Here is a 26696-nt window from a genome sequence, read left to right as displayed (position 1 = left end):
CAGAATTTGAAAAGTTAAGATTGGAATAATGTTGCCTGGTCTGACAAATCTCAATTTCTGTGGCAGCATGCTGATTGTGGGGATATAACCTGGCAATAATAACAATTGGGCCCATCCTGCCTTGCATCAACAGTTGTGGTGTAATTTTACAGTTAATGTTTTACAAATTAGACCATATGTAATATTATTTTATACGATTTTCAAAAGCGTACCAAAGTATTGTTGCTGCCTTATGGATACAGTCTACCCATCTTCTACGTGACATCAGCAACCGCCCCCGATTCGGCGATCTGTGGGAATCTGCAAAGTATGGACTTACTTTTCATGCGAGGGGATGCGTACACATGCCCTCGCATGCTAGCAACAGGATTCGTGGGGAGTGCAAGCGTTCAGCTGGGTGGCATTTACCTGTTCGCTAGGCTGCGATTACATTGGCCTGATCCGGACCCATTTGAATGGGGTCGATTTTCTGCCCAGTTTTTGATGGTGGGGGTCTGCGCATGCACAAACTCCCTGTGCGAACCCCTTCAGTGAGTATCACTTTGCAGATTGGAAGGGGATGGACAGGATTTGGCATTGTATCAATGACTCACAATCAGGGGACTTGAAGCACCCATGGTACTATGCAAGCTGTCCATCACAGCAGCCACAAACTCCATCCAACAACTTATGGGCCCCATACATCAGCAATCACAATTAATGGATTTCCAGATCCAGAGATTTTTTGGCCAGATAAATGGATTCTACAATCTATTTGACTTGCACACACATTACAGATTTATTTCAGTGATCGGCAGATTTTTCCATCTAAAGATTGCATCTTCATATCTGGAAATTGCCCAATCAATTGTCATTTCAGCTGTTCATAATGTAAATAGATGAAGAAGACGAATTGGGAATGCCCACACATATAAAAAAGATCCGCAGATAATTAAGCATGTTTAAAAATCTGATTAAGCAATCGATTGGCGATCCCTATTAATTTTTGATTGGGATTGCCAAAAGGGGGAGCCCACACATCTAAAATTAATTGTGACAATCATCTCCAGATCTCAGGATTGTCACAATTAATTGCTGATGTATGGGGCCCATAACTTTACTCTTAGTAATTTGCCATTATCTCCATCACAACTAGCATAGCTAACTGCACAAATGCTGCCATTACTACCTATGTAAAACCTGCTGTAGCTTTCTTCCATGATAAACCTCTAACCCCACCAAAAATAATATGATACATTTTAAAGGCTAATAAGACAGGACTCCCCCATAAGGACAAATGATACAAACATGTTATCATCTCTTATATTCCCTACAAGTATAACCAGGGTGCTCAGGGCCTGATTCAGGAGAGGCTGCAGAAAAGCTCACAGCTGCAGATACTGATGGTGGCCCATCGGCAACTTTATGTAAGTGCCTCTACAAAGTCCTTCCTTTGTGTACCTCCAATGAACAAACACTGAGAAGCCCACTTACAGAATCTGTTTGTGAAGTCTTTAATGTGCACAATCCTTATGGCAAGTGCAGTTTCCCTGTGCGAGTGGTACATACCAATTCTCCCAAAGGTCTCCTCGTCTCCAAGGAAACCCCATTCTCAATTTGCCACAGAATCACATGAGAATTTTATCAACTTGCTTCTAGGGCAGACAGATGTTTTTCAATTAAATATAATTATTCAATAAAAAACAGTGCCCCATGGTGGACAAGTATGACTGCCCGGCAGAGACATTCTTACTCTGCTTACAATGAAAGAATTATTCATATTTTTAGGTCAGTGTTTTTATTGCAACATCGGGCATCACTACTAGCAACAAAGGACACAAATATTCTAAGAACTCATCCAAAATAATCAGCAAGTAAACACATGGTGGCAGTTTTCCATGAAGAGGGTGTTTATTGGAAATATTTTACACTTCTAGTACAAAATGAAAACCATATATTAAGAGACTCTAAAACATGATCAGAAAATAATTAGAAACAAATACATTAAAAGTCATACTATGTGAAAATATATCCGTGCACATGAAAAATGCAATGCTGAGAAACAAAGAAACGAAACTACAAAAAACTATGACATTCATTTTTAGACTTTAGGCAAAGTCAGGCAAAATTGCACTCCCTAATTCTGTGTTATTATGTATGGTTACTCTAATACCCCTTTCACACCGCACTTGTAAAACGGTATAGTGCCGTTTTTTTCACATTTCAACACGTTTAAGGCTGCAGTGGGAAAGTGCCAGAGTTGATTTACTGGTTTAAGATAACCGGTATTTCAAAGCGTTTATAAAGCAGAGTCCTACATGTTTCAGAGCCGTGTTTTATGCAGTGAGAATGGCTCTGAAACGGCATTTAGCAAAAAACAACAGATTACAGACCTGTGATAGGCTGTCCCCTGCATTCTGCCTTGAAACGTGTTGAGGGGATTAAAACGGGTTGACTGATGTGAATGGTATTTAAATGGTATTTAAAACGGTAATCTACTGCAATGTCAAGGCTCAGACCCGTTTTAAATACCGTTTAAAAATACCGTTTTTTTTAAACATTTAGGCAGTGTGAAAGTGGTATAAGAATAGGCATTGGCTGTAGAGACCTAGAAAATATATTTTTTGGAGCTCAAAGTGTCACCCCTAAAGAATGACATGCGTATGTCATCTCTAGATGCTTTTTCCCAAATTCTTTCTTTTTAGGCAACAGCAGATTTTTTTTTTAGAAATAAGACTAAGGGTTTATAAGACAGGGTAGTGATTCACATTCAGCGCGCATTCTTTAAAGCTTGGTAAATGTGTTCTTACACGGATAAGCCAAGCAAGTGAGTGAACGGACATGTAGATATATCCACACACTTTCTGACAAGTGTTCCTTTGCGCGTCAATGTCAACGTTGCCAGCAGCGTTCACAAGCATTGACGCTCACACAAACGTTTTGTCCTTGCTTTTGAGATATTGCTTTTCAATGCCCCTAGGTATGAGCCGGTTCTGTTAAAAGCTTTGACCGTTACATTTTACAATATACTTTCACAGTAAAGTATCCCAAATACCTTGTATGAAAATACAGATTTTAAGAGCTGGTATATTAAACTGTACCAACCCCCACCAAATGCTGCTTATAAGGGGATAAGATATCCATGTGCTTGAATTTATCATTTTTATCAGATTTGATTTATCTCCCAATATTATGTTTTGGTGCATTGCAATTACATGTTTAGCTGTGCCACAATGCTGTGCCACAATGCTGTGCAATACATATTTCACTGGGGCTGTCATATGACTTCAGAACGTCACATGGTGAAAGCCAAACTATTCAAGTGTATATAAAAAAAGGATCATTAGTTCAGCAGTCAAACATGTCTGATTTAATATTAGTTATTATATATATATATATATATATATATATATATATATATATAATATTAGGGGAGACTCCATCCTGTCCTTTACTGTATGTGGAACAGTCTGTGAATCTGTTTATTGAACTTCGCCATACATTGAACAGCATAACACACTCAGCCTGCACCAGTTGTTGCCTGTATAGTCATGCGTGTGATTTTTTTTTTTAACTTTTTGTTGAGAAGTAACAAAAACCCCCATGAAACAATGTAGGAAGGAAATGTAGATATGGTTACATTTAACACTATAATCTCCCTTTCCAACATGATTATGGAAGGTAAACAGAGTACCTTAATTGTACATTCCTTCTGTTTATCTAGAATCGGAATGAAATTTTCTATAAAGTTCAGGTTTTTTGTTTATTTGCACCTTGTGTTGTTTAGATTACTGTAAGGATTGCCTCCGAATTGTTTTGACATGCAGCAAAGTACATTCCATCCTGTAAGAAATCTCTTAGCAAATCATTTCATATAATTGTAGGAGCCAAACACAGTAGTAATAAGATGATATTTCTTCAAATAAATAACTAGTCAATCAGCCATTTCACCAGACTAGTGCTTGAGGAACAGAATCCCGAAATACTGCGGATTGGGAAACTAAGCCAATGGTAGCATTTTTCTTTTCAGTAGTACCCAAAACAAACAACAAACAAGAATCCGTATTTCCTCAATGTTTTTTCAAAAGACAAACAAAAACACAACCCAACCCCCCCTCGCCCCAAAAAATATATAAACGCTACCACTTTCAGCATTGACCTTACAATGTACGGTAGAGATCCTCTGTTGAATATCTTAGTAGTGTTAACAAAATCAGTAGTCATTTGATCAGTAGAGCCAACTCTAAATAATAGAACAACATATGAAAAAGTGTGTCTTCTTGTTAGAACTAATGGCAAAGCAGTCCTAATAAGTTATGGTCAAGTCCAAGTCTAACGCTAATTTATTCTTTATTGAATGGAATGAAAAATGATAGAAGGCTCCGTAAAAGGCAGCCTGTAGTTTGTATCGGCAATAAAAAAAAGCATCATTTCATCGGAAGGGCAGCAGTCGTGGTCCACTGTGTTTGGTTCATCAGTCATCCATATGATAGCTGTTCCCACTGCCCGGTAGACACAGCAGTCTGCTGCACACATCAATTCATCACAGCAGTTTTGTAGACCCCAAGTCCAGGTGAAGGTCATCAGTCTTTGCAGTCACTGTGCTGGTTTTCTCGTCAGTGGTGCAATTTTCATCACAGCGTTTACTGCAGAAGAACCTGCCCTCCTTATCAAGAGCTGTGTTCTGCAAATGAAAAGTCAAACTTAAGGTACACATGTAATGCTGCTTAATATAACACACTCAAATTGTAAGCATGCACTAAGCAGAGGAATGGAGAAGTAACCATGATCACACAGTTCTGGGGTAGGTTTCTGAGAATAGATTTCAGATAGGATTCTCAGGGTTTATGGAACCATAATGTTCAGTGCATTTAGGATAATAATAAAAAAATATATATTTTATTAAAATGTTAGAAAAGGACAATAAAAGTATATTCATATCAGAATTTCCCATTATAGTCCAAGGGGTCAATCCTATTAGCTGTGAAGGGTGCGATGTGCAGTTGCCATGGCGTATCAATGCGGGCAATTACACTCAATCTCGAACCCTTTGTAGGCTGGTTTCAGTCCCAATGCGCCAATATTGCTTGCTGCCCTATGGGCCATTGCGTGAATTCAGGCCGCCGTAAATGATCTCACCTGCGACATCACTGCAGCCAATGAATAGACCCGTTAGTATTAAGGATCACTATACTTGAGTGCAGATGTTTAAATGAAAATCGATGAAGGCACTAATTAAGTCTGTGACCAAGCATGGATAAATGTAAAACCTGGACTGTAATAGCAGGGCTTGCTAGCGGGTACTGCTGAATGAGTGCGCAGGAGCTTGCTAAGAATGGTTTGTACTAAGTAGCAGGAGTGATCAGGGCAGCCGAGAGGAATGCCGGGCCCCGGTAAAATTTGTGGGGCATGGCCTAAGTGTGGGAGGAGTGGGCACCTCCCGCACTTAGGCCACGCCCCCAAAATATTTAGAGGAGGGTGAAAGAAAACTCTAAAAACTGTAATCTCAGCAGCAGCACACACCTACAGCATGTGCTGTGCTGACAGCAGGCTCAGCATGACCTCTCATGCTGTCAGTGAGACACTCATGCTGAGCCTGCCGTCAGCACAGCACATGCTGTAGAAGTATGTGCTGCTGTTGCTACCTGGGAGGGAAGAAGTGGGAAGGGAGGGGTCAGACCAGGGCCCCTGCGGGGCCCCTCCAACAATCCTGGGCCCGGGTAATTAGTACCTGCTCCCCCCCCCCCTCTCGGCTGCCCTGGGAGTGATACACACCTACATGCTACACTATTTAAAGCAAACATCACAGCTACAAAAGAAAATGTGTGCAATACATAAAGGCTACTTAGTTTTTTAAGTGACATGCAAAGGATGATATTTAAATTGCCAACACTGTCACCTGACCTAGAGGGAATCATATGCACAAAAGGGATCAGCACTAGGATTACAGAGTCTAATCATCTGAATGTGGCCTGCAGCTGCTACCTTCTCCACAAGGGACAAAGGCAGCGCTTAGAATAGGATTTGAGAGGATGTTGTTGTTGTATTTTTAAATATTTAATTGCATTTTTTTTAATTGCTTGCAGATCTCAGTTTTTCTGTAGGATCACTATTACATCTCCTCTCTCTCTCCAGTGGGACAGGTTATAGTGTTATCTGTGCAGCAGACAGAGCATTGCACGTGCCATTAGTACATACCATTGTCCTGGAGCTATGCAGAGGGAAGCAAGGCAGGCAATTGGAAACAGGAGGCATGGAGGAAAGAAGCAAGGGATAGAAACTAGACTTACTACAAGCAACATCAAAACAGAACAGTAACAGCATTGTATATACAGTACATTCTGCATTATAGAAAAAAGATTTATTAGTATATAGTGTTCTTTACCATTCACATTCACCTATTCTGGAGGAATGCACAGCACCCACATTTGTATTTTTATTGTGGTCTGAAAGAGGCAATGCGCTCTTGTATCTAGAAGCCACTTACTACTTGCCTGCCTTGGTCACAAGTTAATGCCTGCGGCCAACACTGAACCACTAGACAAACGATCAAAGTGGGGGATCTCAACTCAACCGCAGTGGATATTGCCAGAGCAGAGACAGACATGGGAGGCTGGAACATGCTGGTGGCGATTCACACTCAGCAAGAAGTGAAATAACTGCTTCCTCTTTCATAGCAGGACTCCTGTATTTATTGCATTAGATAAGTACATCAGATACTTGATCAAACTGCATAAAGTTGACATTGGGACCATATACTCATGCTCAGGTAGGTATGGGATGAGTCTGAGTCAGGCGCAGGTAAAGCATCTGCCGCAGATCGAAATTGCATGGGCGAGTCATGTAATTTTGATGAATTTCTGGATGGTAAACAAGGAGGTGGGAGATGGTGGCTACAAGTGGCAAACGCGTCTGTTCCAGTGACTGCATGTTGGATGCATGTTAGTGGCCATGGTCCATCGGACCTTACACTGCGTGTAAGCAAGGGCAATAACCAGTACAGCCCCATTGTTACATAGTAGGTGAGGCTGAATAAAGACTTGCGACCATCTAGTTCAACCTATGGTTATAACAGCTTATGTTTCTTATTTGTACCTATGGATGTTTTTAACCAATAAATGTTTATCCAACCTTATTTTAAACGTATTGTTTTGCTATTGAAAGCAATACATTTTTAGATTTCAGGCTTACAGATGTGTCTGTGGGAGCATATACATCATGTGATCCTATAGATCACAGGAGTGTGCACAATGAACACACACGTCCGTGGGAACACTAATAGCGCTGACTTATCTACGTTTGCTGCTACCAGCAGAGCATATGAACTAGGATTCATCTGTAAACATGGCAGGAACAACTTCCTGGTGTTAACCCGGGACATATATTTTACAGTTTTCTCCTGGCGTAAAACCTAAGAATCATTTAACACACATCATTGCAGGTCCCAGGGGCGGGCTGGGCCGGGGGGCAGATTGCCATGTGCCCCCCAGGCCGCTCTGGCTGGACTGCTGCGGGCCGTGGCCGCCTTACCTATGCTTACACTGCCGGTGGCCATGTTCCTGTAGTCTTTTAAACATGTCTGCGGGCTGCGGCTACAGGAACATGGCCGCCGGCCTCCACAGCTACGTGGAGGAGGGCCCGGGCCGGCCGCCTGTTCCCTCTGATCACCCAGCAGTAGCAGACGCTGGGTGTGGACGTAATGAAGATGACGCCTCCCACCCACGCGTCTGCACTGCAGAGAAAGGAAGCAGGCACTCGGCAGGCAGGCTGGAGAATTGGGGGACTGATCAGCAAGAAATATAGAAAATCTGGGAGTAAGTGAGAATCAAACTCACACATAAAAAAAATATATTTCTGATGTTTCCTGAGGTGTCCCCCTGTATAATAATAATAATAATGCCATGACACCGCAGGCTGCTCCCCCTGTATAATAATTTGTGTCATGGCATTACTATTATTATATTATACAGGGGGAGCAGCCTGTGGTTTCATGGTATTACTTTTATAATATACAGGCGGAGCAGCCTGTAGTGTCATGGCATTATTATACAGAGGGTGCAGCCTGTGGTGTCATGGCATTATTATTATACAGGGGGAGCAGCCTGTGGTGTCGTCATGGCATTATGCCATGACACCACAGGCTGCTCCCCCTGTATAATAATAATGTTATGACACCACAGGCTGCTCCCCCTGTATAATATAAAAGTAATGCCATGACACCACAGGCTGCTCCCTCTGTATAATAATAATGCCATGACACCACAGGCTGCTTCCCCTGTATAATAATTTGTGTCATGACATTACTATTATTATATTATACAGGGGGAGCAGCCTGTGGTGTCCTGTCTTTTACGCAAAGGTGCACCCTCTGGTGCCGTGTTCTTTATGCAGGAGAGCAGCCTGTGGTGTCATGTTCTTTATTTATGCAGGAGAGCAGCCTGTGGTGTCCTGTTCTTTATTTATGCAGGAGAGCAGCCTGTGGTGTCCTGTTCTTTATATATGCAGGAGAGCAGCCTGTAGTGTCCTGTTATTTATTTATGCAAGAGAGCAGCCTGTGGTGTCCAGATCGTTATTTATGCAGGAGAGCAGCCAGTGGTGTCCTCTTCTATTTTTATGCAGCTGAGCAGCCTGTGGCAGGGGCGGAGTGGGACGCCTGGAAGACAGGCAAATTTTCAGTGTGCCGTGTCCCGCACCCCTCTCAGTGGCCATTCTCCTACTAAGCCGGGCTTATACATATAAAACCTCGGCTGCCACAATCGGAGCTTCTGCACTAGCGCAAAATCTCAGTTAACCTGGAGCCACATGACAATAATGTGCTCTAGGCCAGGGGGTAGTGTCACTAGTCCCCCTGCATCATAAATTAGGCTGGCTGCAGTAGACTGTGCGTGTGGCAGCTGCGGCCACTCTCGCTGCCATAGGTGAGCAGCTCCGCCTCCTTCAGCTACTCAGCTGTTTAAGGAGGCGGAGCTGACTAGCTATGACAGTAAGAGCATCCGGAAGCATCTGCAGCCAGCTGTAAGCATGACAGGAGGGGTGGAGTGGTGTGTGCAAAAGCCCTCCGCCGGCTACTGTGAGTTTGTGTGTGCCAGTGCCTGGCTTCCCCTGATCCTTGTGCGGGTAGCAGCTTGCGGTGTCCTGATATTATACAGGGGAGCAGTCTGTGGTGTCCTGTTATTATACAGGGGGAGCAGCCTGTGGTGTCCTGTTATTATACAGGGGGAGAAGCCTGTGGTGTCGAAAAACCTCCATTTTAATGATGCGCTGTTACTTATGGGCCAGTGCTCTGGACTTGCCCCCTGGGCTAAAAGTTGCCAGCCAGCCCCTGGCAGGTCCCCATAGTGTAGCCTTTTCTTCATGCATCTGAATTTGTGTAGCAGAATGAGACCAATCCTGCGTCAGCTCCAGTGTATATATCTTGTAATATTTGAAGCACACACTTTAAATTAATTCCCAGATTAATATCTATCTATCTATCTATACATGTTGAGCAGTTTATAATCCATTGTAACCTGTCAATAGCATTGTAAGATTAGTAGAAGTCTTATCAGAGGCATAAAAGAACGCTGTGCCGGAAGCCAAGCTGAACACCTCCACCAGCAAGAAGTGAGGAGCAGTGTGAAAGGAATGAGATAAGTGTGCATGCAGAGCTCTTATCACAGTGTACAATAGATCATTATACCAGGCCTCTGCTTCATTCTCATCTCCACCGGCCCAATAATGCAAGACACCTTATGTAGGGCAGAAGTTCCATGTTACAAGTCAAACTCAAACTGTGAAATGAGATGTAAACAGCATTTTACAGTCTGAAGAGATTTCTTAAATTATCAACTCTAAGATAAAAAAACAAACACAAAGGCACCCGTGTAGCCTGTAGCCTTTCGAGCCGGCAGGCAGCGCAGTAGTCTGAACACTAGGGGGCACATACTGTATTGTTCAGAATGGCAGGAAAATGGAATACCGAGGAGAGGTGCAGCGACCGGGTGCCGGACGGGGTCTCGACAGTCATTTACTCGACGTCGGGATCCCGACTCTTAAAACACTGACCGATGGGTTCCCGAAGGCCACCGAACTGGAGAACCAATCAGAAATCAACAACTGTGCATTCTGATGGGCCTTCCCACTACAAAGGAAACAATTGACTTCCATGACAGCCAATTGGTTAACTTGAACCTTCTCCAGTTAGGTGGTAATGTAACTAGGTCCTATTATAATACATGAAGTTAAAAAAAAATATTTGTGAATGCAACCAATTACTGTATCATGTAGGATCAAATAAAAAAAAAATAATTTTTATATGGTTCACAATAAATGCAATGTACTATTTGATCTGATTTTTAAATTTCAAATGCTAAACTATTGTGTAATAACACTGTCACATGCATCAGTTTATGAATGAACAGGCATGTAGTAGTGAAACACAAACATTACTCACCATGATCACAGTCGCTGCAGCAGTAGTGTTCGTCCCTTTGGGCATTGAGTTAAAATGTTGTTTTAATTTACCTGTGACTTCAACCTGCATATTATTCCCTTGTGATGCATCATCCTGCGTAACATACAGGCATAATCCAAGATATTAATCATCTATTTAACTATTATTGCATTTTTATCAGAAAAGCTTTATATTTGATATGACTGTGCAAGTACAGTACATTAATTGTTAATACCGTATATAGCAACAAATGTTTAACTCTAAATGTGTTACACACATCACTTGGGGGAAAACAGGGGAAAACAAGGAACAAATAATAGGTTTCCACTACAGCCTTAATGCAATCAGTGCAGTTAATGTACCTTACACCTTACTTGGCTAGGTCATGAGTACTGCAGTACTAAGTATTTATGATTAATTCGATATCAGATCTGACATAGGGGGCAAGATGCTCCAAACAAAAAATGCTGTAAAAACCCTGTTTTCTGGGTTTTTACCGCATTTTCATATGCAGCAAAGCCCCACCGCCGGGGCTTCACTGCGGGAGGTTACGCCAGTTCTAGATGGCGTAACCCAAGCATTCCCAACCACGGTCCTCAAGGCACACCAACAGTGCAGGTTTTAGTGATATCCAGGCTTCAGCACAGTTGGTTTAATCAGAATCACTCAGGTACTAATTAAGTCACCTGTGCTCAAGCCTGGATATCACTAAAACCTGCACTGTTGGTGTGCCTTGAGGACCGTGGTTGGGAATGCCTGGCGTAACCCCATGGAAGCCTATAGGATTCTCTTCGCGTCCCCTGCCGCCCTGCGCCGCACCCCCCTCACCTGTGTCCGGGCAGCCACCCCCTGTGCTGCCCGGACCAGTGACCTCCTCCTCCCTGCACACTTGCACAGCTTCCGGGTGCAGGGAGGAGGAAGCGGAGCCCTCACAGCGGGGTAAGGGTTCAGGGAGGGAGGGGGGACCCGTTGCAAATCGCCGTTCATCATCTTTGCATTAATAATCGCATATGTTACTGCATATGCGATTATTAACAATGCTAATGCCGGCGATGTGCTGCGGGGGCTGCTATTCCATTCTGATGTGATCAGATCACATCGGGATCGAATCGCACAGCAAGCCACCCGACATGCATGCGATTTTGACTATAAAGTGCAGATCTGCACTATATAGTCATTGCAGCTCTGTCTATCTGGGTTTCGATTTGTGCTGTCCCGGGAGCGCGCATCGGGATCACAAGGTAAAAAACCTGTGCGATCTGCATACGATCTGCACGCGACCCCGATGTGATTTTTGACTATATAGTCAATATTTTATGCTGGATTGTACCGTGTGTACACACCATTTCTTTAGGCACACACAAACAAGTACAGTACTTGTTTTATTTTACACATCCCCCATAGTATGCCACCTCTCTACAGACATAAATGGGGGAGGATAATGTACACTTTGTATATTTACAACAACATACATTCTATTTGACATGCACGTCTGAAATCTTTGACAAAATCCAGAGTTATAACATGGTGATTTACCTCAGCGTGTCACTCCCACCCCTAAACCGGTTACATCATTACATTACAATGAGGGGCCAGGACCACAGATGTAGGGGACAGTCCTGAGCACAGAATGACACTATGGGCAGTTCTGCAAGCAAATAGCTCCCTGTGGCCTGTGCATTTGGTTTGCAGGGTGCCCCGGACCGCACCCGCACAGCCTAGAAAGTTTTTAGCAGTAAGATGGTCAGTGACTTTGTATGGTGAGTACACACGGTACAATTCGGTTGCTCAGCAATTTTGACTTATCTCTATCAGCAGTATATTGCTCAGCGTTTTCATCAGCAACCATCGATTTTGGCGGAAAATTGAAAGCAGTTCTGTCTTTTTTTAACTAAAAATCGCTGGTACACAATACATTGTGCACCAGCGATTTTTTGCCATAATTGAAGGAGCATGCTCCTGTGACCATTAAGAGTTGGGGCATTATGGTACTGGCTAAAATAACCCCATGTGTACAGGGCTTAACATGCACTGTGATAGAATGCCATCTTTACATAAAGAAACTTTGTCAAATTTATCAACTACTGGAGTTGCCTCGGGCAACTGAATGAATGAATCTGGGGTTAGTAAATGCCTTGAGCATGATTCCTGCCAACTGTAATGTTTGGTGGAGGATGAATAATGCTCTGGAGTTTTTTCCTTCATTGCTTGGCCTGGAACCCTTCGTTCCAGCAAAGGGAAATGTTAATGCGATTTTAGAGAATTTTGTTTTCCAACATTGTAGCAGCAGATTGAGAAAGACGCATTCCCTTTATAGTGTGACAATGCTCCTGTGTATAAAGAAAGGTCCATAATACATAGAGATTGCAGAGCTTGAGGTGGAAGAATTTGACTGCACTGTGAACTGGAACGTAGACTGTGAGCCAATATCATGTCCTGCATCACTAAGGGCATATTTATTAATGGACGCGGCCAGCCCCCAATAATAAGTACCAACAATTCATGGTAATACGGAACCCTCATTCACCTAAATGTATTATTAGGGAGTCACCGGGAGAGGGGCTATGATAGGATCCGGTCTCAGTGATCAGTACAAGTAATTTGATCGCAACTGTGATCCCCATTACTTTTTATTTCTGCCAAATGCAGATTCGCCAACATCGGTAGGCACATGTACAAGCAGGCAGCGGAGGGGGACCTACAGATCCCTCTCCTGAAATATTCTGTGGATTGTAGCTCTTATTTGCCAGGCGAAGCTCCAGAATAGTTAATAATCTGACTACTTTGCTGCTGTCCCTCGGGGGATACTCACGAAGAAGCAGGTACTCCCCCAAAACACCAATTATCTTGCAAATGATTTGATCAAATAGCCGCCGGTGCTCTTGCAATTTAATCTAGATAAAATTCGTTCCAGAGTCATGGAGGCTGTTATAGCCATAAACCGGGACCAATTCTGTATTAATACCTTTGGCTTGGAATAAGATGGGCAACAAGTACATATGGATTTAGTGTTGTGGTGCATACAAACGTATGTATATATATAGGGTGTAATAATCAGCTGGAAAATGTGGGATATGGGAGGAACTGCTAGATCACTTATAGCTAATGAGAGCTTAACAGGGTTAGGCTGCAGGTAGGGATGATTAGAAGTAGAGGGAGACGGTTAGGGTACGTAAGGAGCCCTTGTCAGGATCCTCTGTATCCCACACACTGGTCACACATATGTATCATACTCCCATTACTCTCATCCTTCACCATTGGCGGACACCGTGCACATCTCAAATACAGGTGAACATTATCGGATTCCATCCTTCACCTATCCACATGAGGATCATTGTGCACCGAAGCCTTTTCACCACCATCATCCAGTGATTACTTCTTGGGGTACATCGCTCCCAGGATCCCTCCGGTGATACCTATTACCATCCATTCACCCCTATTGGAGGACTGAACACTCTGGATTCCTCCGTTGATATAAATTACCATCTATTCACCCTTCATGGAGGACTGAACACTCTGGTGAGCATAATAATTAACCCCTGATCCTCCAGCGGCTATTATACATACCGTAACCATCGTGAGGACATTCACTTGGACATCTTTGAGAGTATTGAACCCATCACTCGGTAACGTGCACTTACCTTTTTTCCACCAGTGATACTATCACAATACCAATACCACACCCATCCCTCAAGGCTTGGCTAATTGATTTTATCATTCATTCCAATTTACTTTTTATTCCCTTCCTTTACCCATTTATGTATTATTTATTGTAACATTGTTTTTATTGTTATATGCTATTTGATTGAGTAAAATTGTGATACAGCTTCAAATAATTGTCATCATCATTTCATTGGAGCCTTTGGCTTGTCACCTTCCTTTTTTCCTTTTCAAAAGTGGGGAGTGACTACCCCCACATATGAGCAGCAGCTTTCTTGGGAACTCAGTCTCAGTATAAGCGCCTGATTATTCCTAGTGAATAGTATTTTCCTCAATTCTGTATTAATACCTTTGGCTTGGAATAAGATGGGCAACAAGTACATATGGATTTAGTGTTGTGGTGCATACAAACGTATGTATATATATATAGGGTGTAATAATCAGCTGGAAAATGTGGGATATGGGAGGAACTGCTAGATCACTTATAGCTAATGAGAGCTTAACAGGGTTAGGCTGCAGGTGGGGATGATTAGAAGTAGAGGGAGACGGTTAGGGTACGTAAGGAGCCCTTGTCAGGATCCTCTGTATCCCACACACCGGTCACACATATGTATCTCAGATAATGGTAATAACTAGGGGGATATAAAATACACCATCCTACTCGCTTTACAACTTGTCAGAAATGTGCAGAGTGGTAAGAGACTGTACTTACAGACACCCAAGGGTGAGAGAGGATCTGTTCTGCCATATACCTTTCTTCTACATTCACTTGTAGCATACAGCTAATCAGCTCCTAGGAAGAAAACAGAACAGTCATTGCACGCAAAGCTGAGTTCAGTGTTTGGGGACTAGATTCATTTTACGATTGATACGAAGAACCTACAACTGTTATGTTAACATGTTGTACTCTTCTGTAACCACTAGTACTGTGGAGAATGACCAGCACATGAAATTAATTACAGGTCGGACAAAGATATTTCGACCGCACAATTTTTCATGGGATGGCCAATTATCCCATGATGCTTTGAGGCTAAAAAAACACCAAGGACACATCCATTTGTAACACCCCCCCCCCCCCCCTTCAATGAAGAATTTGCACTAAACTATTTTGCTGCACAAAAGAGAAAAAGTGATCATAATGGATACTTAAATGTCTGTATTGCGATTACTAAGATGAGGACATTTTTCCAAATGTTTGGGAATCACGATGCCATAGAGTATCAGACATTTTTTCACTACACCTCATGGCCAAAAGGTTATTGGGAAACTCAGTAAAAAAGATTAAATTAAGCAAACTGTGTTTATAGGTCATTGTTAGGTTCATTTATGGTGTGAGGGACAGAATTTACTTCTGTTTGTCCATTTGTGTTATGATTGGAAGTCACCAGCTCTGGTTTTGCCTATTACATTGACTATACATATTTTGAATTAATACTGAACCACTAACATAGAGCACCCTTGTGAGTGCTCTGAAGCACCCAGTTTGGAAGTCCCTGAATTAATCTATTGATACTGAAATGTACATAAAAAAAAACAAAATACTACAGAAAACATTCAAACGAGAAACTTTGGTTTTGAATAAGTACATGGCATCACTGTTGTAGGGAAGATTTATAAAACAAATAGGACTAGGTTTGCAATGAGAAAGGACACGATTATAGCTGGGATACAGGGAGGATGCCAATTCCGTGACTTCTGATCTACTACACAATCAAGTTATGATGTCTCTTATCAATTGGCTCAATGGCAGACAAGACAGAGCATGAATTTTGCACTATCCTGTACATCTATCCAATTATATATATATATATATATATATATATATATATAGACTTTAGGTAGGCCGGGCACTGCTTCCCTTGGAGCGTTGCTGGTCGGGTGCCGGTGTCGGGTAGGTATGTAGACTTGGTGGGGTAGACACAGCACTCCAGACGCGTGGAATCTCAAGAATATAGAGTTTTATTGAAGACAGCCGTCTGTCTTCAATAAAACTCTATATTCTTGAGATTCCACGCGTCTGGAGTGCTGTGTCTACCCCACCAAGTCTATATATATATATATATATATATATATATATATATATATATATATATGTGTGTGTGTGTGTGTGTGTGTGTGTGTGTGTATAACTGGCATAATATTGAGCACAATGTTTACATAAAGTGACAAGAGAGCTAATTTCTTTGTTATGTCATTATTGTAGGTTGCCGGGGTTAAACTTTACATGCTTCTTTAAATCAATTTGAAAAGTTTAAATAAAACGGATTGAAAGAAACAAAAACAGGACAAATTAGTAAGTACTAATCGGTAACTGAATGGGACGACTCAGTGCTGCAAAGTAATAGCTTATTAGACAATTACTAATGACGGCCAGTGTCCATTTGCGACCATTATTTCCTCAAGGCACCTCATAAATATGGGATCTCTAATTGGTTGAGGTCAGAGATGTCACATCACATCTACAGACAACCCTCATATCAGTGACTGAGGCTACAGACTGTGTCATGCACCCTACAAGCAGAATGCGAATGGGGAATAATCTGCTCTATTAGAAATTTCTAAGGCCCTACAGTAAAGTGCATTTGGCACTCATTGTGTCTTCTTGTGTGAATTATTATTCATCACCAGTATGAGTGTGTATGGTATATGAATCTTGTTTCCTTACATCCAGAATACATAGGTTAAACATTTCAAATCTCAAACCTTAGCAGAGTCTGTGATGTTATCCCAATATGGGGAGGGAAATTCCAGCTTCCCAATCAGAATCTGATCGAAGAGATCTTCCTGTAGGTTATTCTCACTTTAGAGGATGAAAAGCACATGATCAGAATGGTCCGCAAAAGACTATGACATTTTTATCTAAATACAGAAAATCATTACACTTTCCCCTTAGAGATGTCCTTTTGTATTTAAAACATCCCTGTAACACCCAGACTACTGGTTTATACCCATTATAAATTGGGTTCAGTTCAGGTTCAGCGATTTTGAGTAATCAGATCAGGTAATCAGCTCTGAAATGGCTGCAGGCTGATTTGCTCAGATAGGTGCAAACAATAACATCATAAAAAAGCTTATTTACTAATCCATGTAGACAAGCAAAAAAAGAATAAAATACAAAAAAATCGACTACTACTATATCCATAGCACTAAGGGCATATTAAGAGAGAAGGGGGTCCGTGTGCAGTCTCTGTCTGGGCCCTTCTCCTCTCCTCTCTAGCCGCAATAGAATCTGAGCAATTGTCGCCTGGAGCTGTGACAGTCTACTGCGTATGTGCAGGTCTATGGCGAAATGGTGATTTTCTGACTGTGCATGTGCAAAATGCTGGGAAAATGGCCTAATTTTCCCGGCGATTTTGCAGCACTGCTGCGGCCCCCCCCCCCCCAACACACACACCAACGGACACTTGTGCCCCCACCTCCAGAAAGTTAGAGGGGCCTTTTCTCCATGTCCTATTTTTTTTTTTTTTTAAGTTTAAAAAGCACTGGTCGTAAAACAGCACAGGAAATACTAGGACATTTCTATCTGGGCTTGCTGATTGATTTAGTAAAAATAAACATTGTATACTTTGTTAAAAGGCAGTAGAAATGCATATAAATACTATAGGTCAGTGGGCAAATATAGGGTCCTTACTGCTAATATTCGAATAGTTTTCTTTTTAATACTACAAGTACAAAATTGAAACGACTTTTCATTGTATGCATTGTAAAGAACATTTTTGTACTAAATATTTTCAATCTTTATGATAGTAATTGCATACATTAGCAAGTCAACATAACCCCAGAATAAAGCATCTTCTTTTGTAAGCAGAATAAAAATAAATGTTACCTGCGGAAAGGTGGGAATCCACACAGCAAGATATAGGTGATCACACCAGCTGCCCATATATCAACTTTTAAGCCGTACCTAATTATGGAAAACAAAGCAAGTGTATGAGGAATTTCTGGCCACCTACATTCACAATGGAATGATCATTAAAATGTTTTATAAATTGGAAAGTTGATTTTGTTAGTATAACTCTCAGGATACTTTAATATATTTGCTAGTAAATTCTCGACTGAAAGTTTTATCATTTAAGCTGCTTATTTCTTTGGAGCTTCCGTCCCATAATGTTTATGTCAAGAAGTCTGCGTGTATAAATGAATAAGGCAAGAAGTAGCACTAGGCGAGATCGGATATTACAGACCGCACATATGGCTGTTCCAAGTCAACTAAACAAACATACATTAAACTACATTAACTTGCCATTCTGGTGTCCGGATGATAGGTCAATGTGTCCACTCCGTATGGCCGATATACATTAGGTCACCAGGTACAAAATGTCAACATGCAAAGGTACTTAAGTTCAACGTTTTCAAAAAGTCGGGATGTTCAAATAGTCAACAAGTTTTTTTTTTTTTTACTTTTTATATTTTACTAACCACATGGACTATAACTGGGTCTAGTAACTGTACCATAGCAAATGAAGCCAGCCCACAAAGGTTTATGTTTCCACTAATTTTGACATTTAGATGAATAAATATACAAAATGACAGACAAAAAATAACCCTGTGTCACAGTGTTTGTTTTGACAAGGATTTGCAAAATAGTTTTAGTCTAAGTCACTTACTTAAAATTGTAGTTGGTCAAAAGTCAAAGTCACATTTTAGTTTTTAGTCAAGATTTAGTCAGTAGATCTCAGTTTTCATTTAAGTCTATAGTTTTAGTTAATGTTTTAGTCATAATTTTTGCAATTTAAATGGTTCTTGTTACCTAGCACGGCGCCCGTCGGGTCCCATCACATACCTTAACTTAAGAGGGGACGCGTAATACGTGTGAAGTAATGCGTGTCCCTTCGCGGGGCTCGCTGCGCTCACCATGCTTTGGGCTCGCCACACTATATAAAATTAACTCAACGCCGACGTGGATAGTGGGGGTATGAAAAGGTTTGAGGACGCGTACTGCCACCCCTCACGGGCTCGCTGCGCTCGCCATGCTTCCTGTTGGTGTTGATCATGGGGTGGCATTTGACCCATCAGGGTGGGTATACAATGAAAATTGGGGTCTGGGGGGCATTTAACATTGGGCCCAATGTAAAATCGGGTCTCAGGGACCATTTAACATTGGGTACAATGTAAAAATCGGGTCGTTCGCGTCGCATCGCATGCGATTTGGTCGCATGCGATGCGACCGATTTTTCAGACCCGATGGCATACAATAGAAATCGTGGGCGCCGTGCTAGGAAACAAGTACCATTTAAATTATACTGTAAAGGACTTTGCTGAAAAAAAATGGTACTCTTTACTTAGAAGGGCGCCCACGATTTTGATCATGGGCATCGTTAGTAAAAAATCTCGGGCATCTCGGGCATTGAATGCACTAAAAAATCGGGTGCGATCAACCGACGAGATGCCCGAGATTTCCCATAGGAAACAATGTTAAATGTCTCAATTGACCCAATTTTCCTGTTCAATGCCTCAATTGACCCGATATTTCCATAGGAAACAATGTTAAATGGGCCACAGAGGCCAAATAGGCACCCTGAAGTGTATAATGGCCACCCGAATTGTTAACGCCACCCCACGATCAACGTCAACCCGATGCGTGGCGAGCGCAGCGAGCCCGCGAGGGGCGGCGGTACGCGTCCTACGACCTTTTCATACCCCCACTATCCACGTCGGTGTGGAGTTGAGAATAGAAAGTGTGGCGAGCGCAGCGAGCCACCGAGCCCGAAGCGTGGCGAGCGCAGCGAGCCCCGCGAGGGTACGCGGACAGCCGTGAAGCCCGCGAGGGGACGCGGATACCTGTGAAGGTATCCGCGTCCCCTTGCGGGGCTCGCTGCGCTCGCCATGCTTCGGGCTCGGTGGCTCGCTGCGCTCGCCACACTTTCTATTCTCAACTCCACGCCGACGTGGATAGTGGGGGTATGAAAAGGTCGTAGGACGCGTACCACCGCCCCTCGCGGGCTCGCTGCGCTCGCCACGCTTCGGGTTGACGTTGATCGTGGGGTGGCGTTAACAATTCGGGTGGCCATTATTCACTTCAGGGTGCCTATTTGGCCTCTGTGGCCCATTTAACATTGTTTCCTATGGAAAAATTGGGTCAATTGAGGCATTGAACAGGAAAATCGGGTCAATTGAGACATTTAACATCGTTCCCTATGGGAAATCTCGGGCATCTCGTCTGTCGCATCGCACCTGATTTTTTAGTGCATTCAATGCCCGAGATGGCTGAGATGGGCGCCCTTCTAAGTAAAGAGTACCAAAAAAATTCTTTAAAATTCTACTTCAAATCCAAGGATATAAAATTTAGTTTTAGGGGATGTTAGGGGATACCAAAATTTCCCGACAGGGGAGATATTAGCACTCGCCTATTCAATGCTGTATGCTTTGCTGGAAACTGCCGCGGGCTGTCGAATTCCGACAATTCGTGGCCGTTTTCACCGATTTTAGGACTTTCCTGGACATTGAATACCAACAGAGGATTTAGTGTTGGAAGCCGGCAAAAACGGCCGGGATTCTGATTAATCGGGTCGTTCTGATAGTTGGAATCCCAGATTGAATACCCCCCATAGTCTTTGTCTTTATGCTTAGTTAAGAATCACTGGATCTCAGTTTTCATTTTAGCAAATTAGCATTGCTGTGTCAACCATGTGCATGTCAACATCTTCAGTTGCCTACGTTTGACCCTGTCAACCTAATTCTGATCAAATAATAATAATCCACACCTATATTATTCATTATGCTGTACTCTGTACAAAAGAGTACTTTGAACACAATGTTTGCAACACACTTAAGGGTAGATGTATGAAGCGGTTATAAGGGAGAAGTGATAAAGCACCTGGTACTTTAACACCGGCCAATCAGCTCCTACCTGTCCATTTAAAACCCAACCTGGAACTTAACAGTCAGGAGCTGATTAGCCGGTGATAAAGTACCAGGCACTTTATCACTTCTCCTTTTTGCTGCTTCATACATCTACCCTCAAATACTGTAGGTTTTGTCCAATAAATATCAGGGCACAAACTATTTCAACATTTTCTATGCTGTCAACAATCACATTGCTTTGAAAGTATCCTGTACAAGACATACGAGTTAGCGCACATTTATCTCAACCTTCAATAACCAAATACAAGCAAACAAAACATGCAGTTGAGAGGCTGCTAAACTTAACCTTACCCAGTCTCTGCAATTATCTCTGGAGCAACATAGGTTGGTGTCCCACAGACTGTGTACAAGGGCCCATCCACTATTGTAGCCAATCCAAAATCTCCAAGTTTCAGAGACTTTGTTTTATCAGCATATTCACATACCTAAAATAAAATTATTATTATTATTTTTTTTATAAAACCTAACTTGAAAACAAAAATATGGCATTTATAATAATTACACACAGTAACCTAGGTATTCATATATATTAACTTATCCCTATACTTTACTGAATAGTACACATATGAACCTTTTAGTGCTAGAACCACAAGGAGGCACTCCAGGGTGTTTTAAGCACCTCTCTTACTAAGCACGCTGCCTCGTTAGATCCTCTCCACACTGGAGAACTCTTTTTGTAAATGTTTTTTCTATGTTGTATGGCTGGGTACACATTAGATGATGTGTGTACCCAGCAAAATCGGTAGCAACGGGATCAGGCAGCAGCAAGTGCATATACACTTACTGATGCCGCCACAACAGCATGACCCTAGCTAGCGATGTCTTCCATCAGTCGTGAATGCAGGTACACACTTGACGATGTGCCCAATAGGCCGGTCCGATACGCCAGACACGACAACATATTGTCTAATGTGTACCCAGCTTAATGGTGATGGCACTCTGGAAATGTATAACAACCTCTGTCCTCAAAATTTTCTATTCAAATAGAAAAACACTGCATACCCTGCTCTAAGTAGAAGACAAATATTTGCTTTTTAACCCCTTCCCGACATTTGACGTACATTTACGTCATGGTCGGGATGTACTTCCCGACACATGGCATAAATGTACGTCATGCCTTTGAAGTGCCACCGCGTCTATAGACGCGGTGACAGAGGGACTATGTCTGCTGTCCCTGACAGCAGACATCCTCCCTCATTGCCCAGGGGGGGCAGCGATGCCCCCCGTCATGGGCGATCGCTGCGATTGGCTGTTCAAACGTGAACAGCCAAAAGCAGCGTTAAACTGTGTGATGTGTAAAATTTAGACTCTGCTGCCCCCTAGTGTCCAAAAAAATTAAAGGTTTAAATAATGATGTAATAATAAAGTTTAGATATGGTTTATGTTAGTTATTAACTATTTTGAGTGGTATGATTATTTGTCTCACAAGCAGAAAATTTTACATTTTGCAAATAGCAAAATGTTCAATTTTTTTACGACATTTTGGTATTTTTCACAAAAAAAAAAAAAAACTGTATCGACCAAAATTTACCACTAATTTAAAGTACAATGTGTCACGGGAAAACAATCTCAAAATCACTGGGATAAGTAAAAGCAAAAAAAAGTTATCCCCACTTAAGTGATACATGTCAGATTTGAAAAAAAGGCCTCTGTCAGGAAGGCAAAAACAGGCTGCGGCGGGAAGGGGTTAACATGACATGTTAATCTGCACAATGTTATTGTAACTTAATGTCACCAAATATTTTACAGATTTATCTGATTAGCGTAAACTTAGTACAAGTGACGTCTACCCAGAACACCCCTCCTTGCAGCCTCATACAGCCAATGTACAAGAACTATGTGAAATGTAAAATATGGCTATCTTGTTACACTGTATTACATAAAAGCACCACAGGGAATATTTAATCAATGTTTAGGAAGGTTTGATTCTTCTCAACAAATTGTATGCACATTGTAGGCGTCTGGATTGTATTCCCTGTGTTGCAGTAAAAAAGGTCTTTTCATGAACACTTTTTTTTATTGTATCACTGAGGTATGAAATGAATCAGATGAAAATGTAAATCTATGCAAATTAAAAAAACATTAACAAAAAAGTAAATGCCTCCATGTGGGAAATGTGGGTACGGTAGCACACAAGTAGATTAACCCATACAACATAACCATTTCATTTGCTCCAGATCAGATTAGAAGATTCCCTTAAATAGACTAGCTCGGGAGATCACTGCTGGACAGCTTACTATCATTAATATGATCCTTGCTTTATCCTCCAAAATACCAATCACCGAGAATAAATCCAGACTTGTTCTCTAAATAATCCATTTACTATTCCATTCTAAAATGGTATTAGCGCTACTTAAAACCAACGCCAGTTATCTTCTTACAGTCTGTCACTTTAGTTCAGCACTTTAACACAGCCAAAGCTTATCAAAGTAACCTGTCTGCAGGATGTCACGCATAGTCTGGAACACATCATGCTTGGCGTATTGAAAAATTAATATAAAGGATGAAATGCCTGATATTTCTCACAATCTACAAAATGTTATGATAAATATTAAGAAGAGAGAATCTCAGTTAGAGATGTACCCAGCAGTCCCATATATACATACACACGTACACATATATACAGTACATACACAGACACAATTTTATTATGAGAATAAGTAAAGTTTCTTGAACATCCTTATGATCATGTATCAAACATAGTATTTGGTAGGAATCATCATTTGGTACTTACCAGTAGGTTTTCAGGTTTGATATCCCTGTGAACTATATTAAGGCTGTGAAGATATTCCATAGCGCTAGCAAGATTATATACCATCGCACTGCCATCGCGCTCTGTATACTTTGTTGAAGATGTGATTGCATCAAATAAGTCCCCACCCTAGACATACAGAAGTTGGGTAAGTGGTCATTAATATAGCTGAGAATACAAAGATTCAAAATACAGGTTTAAATATTATCTACAAAAATACATTTACACACAGATGTTTTAGTGGGGCATTAATCAAAGTGCGGAGAGAGATAAAATTGCGAGAGATAAAAGTACCAGACTAATGCCCCTTTCAGACCGCACATACTACCCGATATTTTGCAGATTTTTTACCGTTTCAAAACGGTAATATGTGCGGTCTGAAAAGTCCACAGTGATTTTACAGTTTCCCCAAAAAAACGGTATTTGGAAACAGTAGAAAAGCAGGGTCCTACCCATTTCAGTCTGAACGGGTCTGAAACAGTATTTAGGACCCAGCCAATAGTGAGCACAAGCTGGTCCCGCTCTGTGCATATCTAATGAGCGGGATCCAGTGCAGTGAATATTTAAGGAGTGGGCGGGGACATGCTCATTAAATATGCACTGCGGTCATTAGACCTGTACGGAGGTATTTCCAAAACCCCAAGCCCGCCCCCTGAGGAAGGCATTTAAACCCCCCCCCCCCCACTGAGGCATCCTCTCTCCCCCCACCCCCCATGGAGGCATCCCCCCCTCTACCTGGGCATCGCACGAAAGGGTTCATGCTTGCGGGCAGGGGGTCATTGCGGCATATGTGAGATCAGTGGTGGGGTCCCTGCGGCAGATGAGAACTATTAGACCCCGCCGCTGATCTCACATATGACGCAGGGACCCCCTGTTGTAGAGTTGCTGGAAAACCCAGTGGCAAATTAGATGAAACAGTGCACATTGGTCTGTACAATAGTTCCTAATAGGTAGGGTTCCACCAAATAAAATAGACTACATAGGTCAAATAAAACTTTATTAATTGGTGATGAACAAAAGGAAGGCCCTGGAGCTACCTGCTCCACAAGTTATAATCCTGTGTTGGATAAACAGCATATCATAGACTGTACTGTGAACACTCCAATATACAGTAGTTATTGCTTTTCTCTCATTTTAACACTACACTATTACCTGCAATTGTATTACATGAGATTGTGATACCTATAATAGGTATATTTACAAGAGTCCTTATAGTGTGATGCTATGTAGCAAATGTACTCTATGGTCGCTTACTGGTCCAATGATAACTAAAGTCCCCTAAAATATATTGCTGTTTAAAACGACTATAAAAAGTACAATTCATTAGATTGCAGGGTTTGAACAATGAAAGTGAATATGGATTGAAACATGTCTTTTTTTTATCTGTAGAAATGCAACTTAGCATGGCCAACAATATTCTTTAATACAAGATAGTTAAATATAAAACATTTGCATTAGTTATTCAGTATATTATTTGAACTTCTACAATTGCAATGTTTAAATAACAATTTCAATTAGTGGGTTACAAGCATAATCATTAGCTATACTGTAGGATCCAATTTAAAATCCTCTAATCTTATTACGGTCTCTATAGAATGTCCAAACATGATTAAAGTAATCGGAGCAGTCCTCTTACCTTGACTAATTCCATCACCAGATAAAGCTCTGTAGTAGTGTCCATCTCTTCTATAAGCATTATAATATTGGGATGTTTAACTTGGCGCAGAATTGACACTTCATTCTCAATCAGATGTTCCTGTTAATTTCAAATCTTCATTAGAGATCATCCAATGTAAAACTTTCTGTGCAGTTATTGTAGGGACAAACAGTGGATAATACTCTACAAATACGTATTGTTTCGTTGTCAGACTCCTGTTATATTTACAAGACATAATTTTTTTTTTACTATTTCAAGTATTTTTTTATACGTTTGTTTGGTAATCAGGATGTTTTTGCCTTTGTCATGACATGCTTTTATTACACGGAGCAGTGCATGCAGGGTGGGTGTAAATCATAGCGGCACCTTAGCCAAAACGTCAACCTACTGCCCCAACCCCCACTGCCACCAATATCTTCTTTCCAGCTCTCAAGTTAAAGTACTTTAACTTCTTAGAAGTTCCACAGCCGCCACTTGCATTAAGTACAACAAGGTTGTCTTCCTAATAATCATCCTTCATTTTGTGATAGGCAAACACAGTGGCATGGCGTGGTGCGTGCGTGACGACTCCCTACGCTACCTAAAGTTGCCTAACAGAAGAGCCAGATCCGACTGCATGCTGCCAAAAAACATACAAAGTAGTTAATTAGGGACTTTACTGCCAGTATCAGGGACTTCATGATCTTGCATACTCGCAAAAAATATTTTGGGTTAAATGGGAAAATATCTTGAAACCTACCAGTAGAGACGGCATGCATTGCCATGGAGATGGGACTATGCCACCCAAATTAGGACATTGCAGAATGGTCATTTGTCCCACAATATTCAGATCCCATTGTAAAGATTTTGGGGTACTGTATATTTACTAAAGATTGATTTAAAATCGATTTCCATTGATTTTAGATCAATTACAATAGATCTTAATCAATGTTGGGTCCCCTGGGTTAAACCGCACATTTACTAACAGATGTTTCTATATTTATTTTTTAAATGTAAGGCAATGCATGTTTTCACCCTGGATGCCAAAGTTTGATTAAGATCGGTTTTAATCGAACCAAAATCAGTTAAGAGAGACCTTCAGTAACTATACCCCTTAGTGTTTTTCTAAACCTGTGCAACCAAACCTATGGCTTTCCTTCTCTAGAATGACAATATCCCGGTATTCTGGACAGTCAGGGATCCCGAATCAATTTGCTTAAAATCTCCAGTACTTTTAAGAACCACTATAAAACGTAAACTTAGGGTCAGATATACTGAGCCTAGAAGAGAGATAAAGTAGAGAGAGATAAAGTACCAGCCAATCAATTCCTGTCCATTTTCAAACACAGGGCCAGATTCTCTAAGCTTCAAAA

General features: G+C 41.5%; 1 protein-coding gene across 4 annotated transcripts in view; it reads right to left on the bottom strand.

The window, feature by feature from the left end:
- Positions 1–1865: 1865 nt before the first annotated feature.
- The window catches only part of DCLK2 (doublecortin like kinase 2), a 105579-nt gene continuing 80748 nt past the window's right edge, over positions 1866–26696 (bottom strand). For 2 of the 4 annotated variants that reach the window (XM_083171461.1, XM_083171471.1), the window contains 8 exons: positions 25324–25443; positions 23670–23816; positions 21227–21360; positions 17898–17975; positions 16775–16871; positions 14784–14864; positions 10412–10525; positions 1866–4663 (listed from right to left, as the gene is read on the bottom strand). In XM_083171461.1, coding sequence (XP_083027587.1) covers positions 4523–4663; positions 10412–10525; positions 14784–14864; positions 16775–16871; positions 17898–17975; positions 21227–21360; positions 23670–23816; positions 25324–25443 — 912 coding nt within the window. In that variant the 3' untranslated portion in view covers positions 1866–4522. Of the gene's footprint in view, positions 4664–6177; positions 6191–9658; positions 9750–10411; positions 10526–14783; positions 14865–16774; positions 16872–17897; positions 17976–21226; positions 21361–23669; positions 23817–25323; positions 25444–26696 lie in introns of all 4 variants that reach the window. The other 2 variants (XM_083171481.1, XR_014470221.1) reach the window with 2 other exon arrangements.

The sequence above is a fragment of the Crinia signifera genome, chromosome 1 (assembly GCF_055691185.1).
Source record: "Crinia signifera chromosome 1, ASM5569118v1, whole genome shotgun sequence".
Lineage (NCBI taxonomy): Eukaryota > Metazoa > Chordata > Amphibia > Anura > Myobatrachidae > Crinia > Crinia signifera.
The sequence above is the reverse complement of the archived record's forward strand: the minus strand, read 5'-3'. Positions and strand labels throughout refer to the sequence as shown.